The sequence below is a fragment of the Otolemur garnettii genome, unplaced genomic scaffold (assembly GCF_000181295.1).
Source record: "Otolemur garnettii isolate 467f Iridium unplaced genomic scaffold, OtoGar3 scaffold00055, whole genome shotgun sequence".
NCBI classification, from domain to species: Eukaryota; Metazoa; Chordata; class Mammalia; order Primates; family Galagidae; genus Otolemur; species Otolemur garnettii.
In genome coordinates, this window is record NW_003852450.1 from 2,195,605 (window position 1) to 2,203,313 (window position 7,709).

General features: G+C 40.0%; 1 protein-coding gene across 3 annotated transcripts; it reads left to right on the forward strand.

Moving 5' to 3' along the window:
• Positions 1 to 331: 331 nt before the first annotated feature.
• YOD1 (YOD1 deubiquitinase) lies at positions 332 to 6,707 on the forward strand. 3 transcript variants are annotated; one of them, XM_023514604.1, is made up of 4 exons: positions 332 to 492; positions 690 to 817; positions 2,311 to 2,470; positions 3,427 to 6,707. In XM_023514604.1, exons 2-4 carry the CDS (start codon positions 767 to 769, stop codon positions 4,128 to 4,130), a joined length of 915 nt encoding a protein of 304 aa, XP_023370372.1. In that variant the 5' UTR covers positions 332 to 492; positions 690 to 766; the 3' UTR covers positions 4,131 to 6,707. The 3 variants fall into 3 exon arrangements, with proteins under 3 accessions (XP_023370372.1, XP_023370373.1, XP_003792252.1); XM_023514605.1 differs by lacking the exon at positions 332 to 492 and having other exon boundaries at positions 683 to 817; XM_003792204.3 differs by lacking the exons at positions 332 to 492; positions 690 to 817 and having other exon boundaries at positions 1,988 to 2,470.
• Positions 6,708 to 7,709: the final 1,002 nt, after the last annotated feature.

Below are 7,709 nucleotides of genomic sequence, written 5' to 3' on the forward strand. Positions count from 1 at the left end.
GCATTCCAATTGCCGGCAAGTCACGTGCTCTTTCCTAGCTCCGCCCACCTGTGCGTCAGTCCTCACCTGGAGAGAATCATCGACCAATCGAGCGTCCGTAGGACCCAGGGGGCGGAGCTCAAGGCGGAATCGCTGGCGCTGGCTCCCGAAGGAGGATGGGTCTGTGAAGGAGAACCAGCCCAAGCTCCCAAGTTTCCCAGCACTGTGGAGGTTGGTTGCATTGTTGCTTGGTAACTGATAGAGCTGGGGGCGGGGTTAATAAAGCTTTTTTTTTTTTTTAAACTTACTCTCGCGAGAGCGTACTATTAGGTAGATGTATTGAGAGACTGGGATCTTTTGGTAACCGGAAAACGTTGCAGTGATTAACGCTTTCATCCCTGTATCCCACCAGGACCTCCCTAGAACCATAAATTGAAGTGTAAGCTTTATTTTTCGTTTAACATTCGCCACAGACAACGAATGGACCCCCTGTCGTAACAAGAGGCCTGGATCGTAAGCTTTAAAATATGTTTTGCTAGAATAAACTACTACTACGCTTGAGCTGATTACATCTTAGGGTGTTTGCATATCCTTCCTGTAGGTCAGACGCTGTAACCTAGGAAAATCGACTACTCTTATATATCATCCATATACTCCAGCGGACTTCTAACCACCTTCCGTATTCCCCTTCTGCCGCCCCCTTCCCCCAGGCTATGTTGTGATCCTCTTGAAGAACCAAGGAGGAAAACTGCACCAGCAAAAAACTGAGTCATGAAAGTGTGAAAAGATGCAAAGGTTCCATATAATTTGTTCAGGGACGGAGGCTTTTACACTGGAGGTAAGTTTACACATTCCAAGGGAACTACACTTTCTGTAGTTGCCCCAGTAGACTTGTTAAATGCTTAATAAACCCAGTCTAGGCAGGGTGGGACTTGCTGTCTGTATCCATGATAAGCAAAGAACATTGAGTATGGATTTCTTGGGAAGGAGGGAGAAATTCAGGGACGACTTCATTCTTCCTTCATCTGAGAATTAAATTCAACCTTCAAAACAGTTCGAATAGTTATCTCCACTTGGAAGCTTTTTGTTTTGTTTTGTTTGCAGTTTTTTTTTTTTTTTTTTTGGCCGGGCGGGGTTTGAATCCTCCACCTCCGGTATATGGGGCCAACACCCTACTCCTTTGAGCCACAGGCGCCGCCCCGGGAAGCTTTTTATTTACAACTCCCAGCGTCTTACAGGTGCCTTCTCTGTGCCTATACAACTTTGTGTTTGCCCACTCTTTAAATACTTATTGAGCACTTTTTATTTTTGAGACATAGTCCTGGGTTCTAGACATAAAAGATTGCAAAGGAACACAAAATGTGACATTATCACATTGATAATGTTGTGAAATTCAGTGGTTATGTGGCTCTCACACCCTACCCCCTCTCCCCACCACAATGAGTACTTCTCATACTGAAAGCAGGAATGGAGTCTTCATATTTGTATACCCAGGAACTGAACTGGAAGCTAGATGACACATGTTAGCCCTCTCCATTCATCCTTGTACTGCCGCCACCCGGAAGAGGCAATTGCCTTCGGCCCAGGTGCTGACCTCATACTGTGCTTTCTGATGTGGCCAATGGACGTTTTCAAGTACAGTCCCACGCGGGTGGAAAGGCCAGTCTTTCCAACCCCCTTAACCCTAATGAGTCAATGTTTGGTGCAGCCAGAGTTTAGTCACGAGTATCTTAGTGTCTTTGACAAATCCTTTGACTCACTTACCATTCTTGGCGTTCATTTGCTTTCTGAACTGTAATTCTGTTTCTCCTGGAGTAGTTTGGGTGGAAGCCCTAATTTAATAATTTCCAGCCTCACTAGATGCAAGGTCACATTCCAATCTACAGTACTTGATTCAGGAACTCCTTCCCCCGCCCTCTTCCCTTGAGCATATATGCTATTGACACAGAGGGCACTTCATTTTCTCTACAGGTAGCAAGACCAGTTGTACTTTAGGAATACAGACAAATCTTCATCCTTTGGCTCGTGAGGGGCTTGTGGGGTGTGGAAACTAGTTGTCTCTTTAAGAAAGTTTGCGCTCATTAAAGAGCTACGGCAGGAGGCACACCAAACCGTCGCGAGAACAGTAACAACCAGCAACTTCTCGCGATGTTTGGCCCCGCGAAAGGTGGCCATTTTGGAGCCCACCCGGCGGCTGGTTTTCCCGGCGGCGTTTCCCACCCTGCTGCCGGGACCAAAACTGGCCCTGCGGGTGCCTGGCCTGTGGGCTGCCGGACCGACACGATGTGGCGGCTCCGCTGCAAGGCCAAGGATGGTACCCATGTTTTGCAGGGGCTGTCCAATCGGACAAGGGTGCGGGAACTCCAGTGCCAAATTGCCGCCATCACCGGGATCGCCCCCGGCGGTCAGCGAATCCTGGTTGGATTTCCGCCCGAGTGCCTGGATCTCAGCGATGGGGATACCGTTCTAGAGGACTTGCCCATCCAATCAGGTAAGTAATGAGGGCAAGGGCCGGAGGAAGTCCTGGGAGAATGGAAAGGGGCGTCAGAACAGAGAACCAGTCAGGGCAGGGTAGCTGTGGTGGGTCACCAGCTGTGGGCTTTTGAAGGCGAGAGTGAGGATTGAACAGAACTCTGACGGAGGCCAGGGCAAGTCTCTAGCAACTTTTTGTCTTTACACATGGTTGAAAGAGAAGCCCAAAGCCTTTGGGTTCCACCTTTCCTGAACTGTTTTCTGGTCTACCTTGAAACTATCATTCATTTCGTTTTCCCTCTGCATCTACAAAATTATTAAAAAGCAAGACCAGTTTTCTTTGTCCTATGGCTCTTTTTCCATGTATCATTGATCAGATCTGAAGGGTGCAGGATTTTTTGTTTCTTCTCCTTGATTCATTTTTGCAGTCCCCTTTACATACGATGACAGTTATAATTTGAGAGTTAGGTTTTAAACTCCCACTGAAACCCCTTTCAATGTGTAGCCAACTGCAGTTGTCTCTGTCCAGTATGGAAACACAAATATCCATGTTAATAATTGAAAAGACTCTGTAAACAAATAGGATAGATGTGTTAAGTTTCATTAGGAGGAGAACCCCCTAGCGGCCTAGTCTGTGGTTGAACACTTTCTGGAAGTTTGGCGTTTTTAAAATGTAGAGAGCCAAGTACATTGTATAACGAAATTTTGTTTTTGAAATGTGTCTTTTTAAGTAAGTATAAAGTTGTATACTCCAGGCTCCTTCAGTAAATGGGATGGAGCCTGAAATGCTTTTTTTCTTTTTCTGTTTTCATCTTTTTGAAGATTCAGTGAACAAAATGTGTTACTTGTTTGCAAAGCTGAGACTTAGTAACCCCAGTTTATACTTACTGTGTTTGCAATTCATACAGTTGGCTAGTGAACACCCCATTTCACCTATAATTTCTCTGCAGTTTTGTGTTTGTTTTATTTTAACAGGTGACATGCTGATTGTTGAAGAAGACCAAACCAAGCCCAAAACTTCAACTGCATTTACAATACATGGTGCTCCTAGTTACGTCAGGGATGCTGTGCCTGTGCTTAGCAGAACTGTGGTCCCAGCAGACAACTCTTGCCTCTTTACCAGTGTGTACTATGTCGTTGAAGGAGGAGTCTTGAATCCAGCTTGTGCCCCTGAGATGAGACGCCTCATAGCACAAATTGTAGCAAGTGATACAGACTTCTACAGTGAGGCAATACTGGGAAAAACAAATCAGGAGTACTGTGACTGGATCAAAAGGGATGATACTTGGGGAGGAGCAATTGAGATATCAATTTTGTCTAAGTTTTATCAATGCGAAATATGTGTAGTGGATACACAGACAGTAAGAATTGATCGTTTTGGGGAAGATGCAGGATATACCAAAAGGGTCCTGCTTATTTATGACGGTATCCATTATGATCCGCTTCAGCGTAACTTCCCTGATCCAGATACACCTCCTCTGACCATTTTCTCCTCTAACGATGATATTGTTCTTGTACAAGCACTGGAATTAGCAGATGAAGCTAGAAGAAGGAGACAGTTTACTGATGTAAACCGCTTCACCCTAAGATGCATGATATGTCAGAAGGGATTAATTGGACAAGCAGAAGCAAGGGAACATGCCAAGGAGACAGGCCATACCAACTTTGGAGAAGTGTGATCTTGACACAAATGAGGGTTGAAGCCAGCTACCTCACAGATCCAGAAGGCTCTGGGTTTTCTAATAAGCTATTCGTAACCTTAAAGAACAAAAAGACGCAATGCTTGAAACATCCTTTTAACTTAAAACCACTAAGACACTAAAATTCCTTGTTAAGATTAAAATTAGTGTGCAAGTTTACAGATTTGTGTCTACGGTGGTGATACATGCCCTCTTTCTGCTGGAGTGACAGTGGGACCACCTACTGACACTGACCTGAAAATTGAGTTTTAGTATTACAAACTAGCACCCAGCAGCTTTAACATGTAGAAGAAAACAGCACCAGATTTGGGGTAATGTGGACAGTCTCGTGTGAGGCCCCTGGACATATGCCACAGTATCTCCAATAATTGAGTTCTTTCAATAACTCCGAGTGAGTTAATGGTTAAATTATGAATTGATTCATCAAATGAAGATACTCAAAATTGTCAAAACTGATTTTATATTGCAATTTGGTAGACTTTATAAATGTGTACTTAACCACTTATAAGTACATAACAAGCAACTTTTACAGGGATGAGTCTCTTCCTTGAGAATGTTATCTAAAAATAGGAACTGGTAGTTCCCTGTTTAAGATTTCTTGTGTATAAAAGTAGAATGTATGAGGGAAAAGGTGCCTGAGCAGCTTACTGAAGCTTTAAAAGACTGTTGGCCTCGTGTTTTAATGCAGTTCATACATTGGTCTTTGTGACATGGGATAAAATTTTTAAATTGAGCAGGGTATTTTTTATTTGAAATTCCTTGAAATTTGAGTGCTCAACCTTTGTCTTATTAAGTTTGCCTGGAGGGATTTAATTTTCTCAACTTTTTGTTAAGAGCACGTCCTCCAAAAAAATCATCTAAAATTATAAACATGTTCTACTTTGGTTTGGTTTTTGTAAGATCTTTTGCGTATGTAAAAAGCATTTTTCTGCTAACCTTATCCCTCCACTAATTTTTTTAATAATTCCACATTTCTGCAAATTAGCACTTTGCTTATCTGCAATCTTTGACTTTTGAAGAGTTTTAAAGTAATTAGGATTATATTGAGTGAATTTGTTTCACTTCCAAAATATGAAAGTTTTTAAATTCTTGCCTTATTCAGCTTTCTCAGAATTCTGCTTCTTCCTATTACTAGATGTGTAGCCATTTGCTTGGTGGTCTGATCCACAAGGCACACCCTCTAAAACTTAGCTTCACTACAAGATCTTCCAGATAAAGTTTTCTACCTCTTTTCTTAATTCTTCTGAAGATCAGGGATGCTAAATTATAATTTGTTATGTATTATCTCACATAATGTGAAGAGGCTTAATGTCATGAAGTTTTGTTATCTTGGTCTCTCTTTTTTTTTTTTTTTTTTTTTTGATTAAGTATCTCACTTAGAAAACGAATGGTCTACTTCAAAGCACTTACTTGTCTTCCGGCGTATCTTCCTGACAAATATTTTAAAAGTGAGATTTACTTTAACACTTTCACTTGGTGAAGGTGGCCATGTAAAATTAGGAACATGTGAACAATTTAGGTGAAAAGTACATTTAAGGAACAATTCACAAAGTATGCTTGAAATCATCAGATGACATTTCTTGAGTATTTTGTGTGCATAGCTGTTTTAGACATTTTAAGCTATTGTGGTCAGTATAACTTAAAAGTGTTTAATTTTCTATTTTACTGAGCCTTAAAAGTAGCGCTTGAGAGCTTAGGATACTTAATGTTTGGCAATCATGACATGTACAAATGAATATGATGGAAAAACTCTTTATACCTGACTCATATGGTGTAAATGGGTTTTGTACACCTCTTATTTCCCCCAGAGAGAATTACAACTATAAATGAAGAATACATTATTAACTATATCAAATTGAGCTTTATTCATCATTCATAAAGCTCGCAAAGCTTGCCTGCCCTTTGTGCTACTTCAGGAGCCAAATTTGACATTTGCTTACTGGAATTTTAAATCCAGAAGTTTATTCACACAACACATATTTATTGAGTAATTTATAATGTGCCAGGCATGTTTTGATATGTTCCCCACGACTTGAATATATATTATCTGCAGTGGATTAATTTAGCAAGTGGAAAGAAATACAAAACTGCTGTTTTCCAAAATTAAACCCCTTCATTTTAAGTGTTTTGTTTACATAGTGTCAGGTATTTAAGCAGGGGATCTTATTCTTTTTTATCCATTATCTAGGTTATCATTTGTCAGTTGACTTCTGTTGAAATTTAGCACTGATTACTTTAAGGTAGTGTTATGATCATGGAAAATAAAAAATGAAATTTTATTTGCAGGACCCCCCCCCACTTGATTTAATTATTAAAAATTAAAAACCTAAACTGTCCTTTCTAAATTCAAGCTTGTATGCCTCACAGAACTTACAGGGTTTTTTAGCTGCACTGATTAAACTCTTGAAATTAGTTATTAATGTAAGTAAATTCTCATCTTGAGAATTTTGAAAATTTATGGAGTTAGAACTTGCAGAACTATTAAAAGAAACTTTGTCTTCCATTTTTACTGGAGCAGAATGAACCCCTTCTTATTCATTCAGTTTTTGCCTGTCAAACAAGAATTTTAATCAAATGAATACGTTTACACTGAAGACTAGCAGAGTGAATAAAGATTGTACTTTCCCACTTCACCCCTCTGCTTTTCCCTTGCTCTTCTTTGGAGTAAAGAAGAGGGGTAGTAAGTGTTAACAAAGGTGCTGTCTAGGTAAGGTGGTTTCAGAAGTTAGTATCCCTGCGAATTGTGTGATTTGGTAGTCCTACGAAGACATCTTTATGTTACATCTTTTGTTAGTTCATGGTTGATTTCTTAAATGTTTCTCATGAATGAAAATTGGGCATAATGAAGTGATATCCTTGAAGCTGGGCTGTTGGTCACCTTGACCCTGTTATATTCGTATACATACCACTTGATTATTCCATGAAGTCCCAGCAAAGTCATAATCAGGAATTAATTGACATTACATTATCTCTGCTCCTAAGTGCCCATGCCTAACTTGTTCTCTGGTTTATTCCTCTGTCGTGTATAGGAATTAAAAGTTGCCCTGCCTAAACTTAGTTTTCTATGTCTTTTTGGAAAAATTAGAATGGGGAATATGCAAGATTAAGCAACAGAGTGAATTTTTTTGACGAATCAGGTGGCCTTCTTCAATTTAACGTATTAAGAATTATGTTCTTTTATGTGTTGAGACACATTTATGATTGCAGCACTTTAAAAAAATAAGAAATAAAAGTTTACATGTTAGCCCTCTCTAGTGATCTTAAGAACATTAAAATACAATTTTTGAGCTGCTAACTATCAGCTCTTAATCAGCCGTTGCCATCAGTGTATAGTGTATCTAGTGGTACAACATTCTGGTGTTTTCATAACAGTGAAGCTCAATTTCAGTAACTATTAGGAGCAAAGTGTGTGCCCTAGCATTAAGAATGTTACTATTGTAATGTGACTGTCTTACATCATTTGTTGTACAATGTCGTATTCAAATTTGTTCTTGTACCACAAAGATGACTGATGATTTCTAAAAGATTAGATTCTTAAGACTCTTAATTTGTTCGTAA

What these genes read in the sequence shown, in the direction of transcription:
- YOD1 (XM_003792204.3), top strand. Translation starts at nt 2,128, where the DNA reads ATGTTTGGCCCCGCGAAAGGTGGCCATTTTGGAGCCCACCCGGCGGCT. An exon ending in GGACTTGCCCATCCAATCAG is followed by an intron (nt 2,471 to 3,426) that starts GTAAGTAATGAG and finishes TTATTTTAACAG; the next exon opens with GTGACATGCTGATTGTTGAA.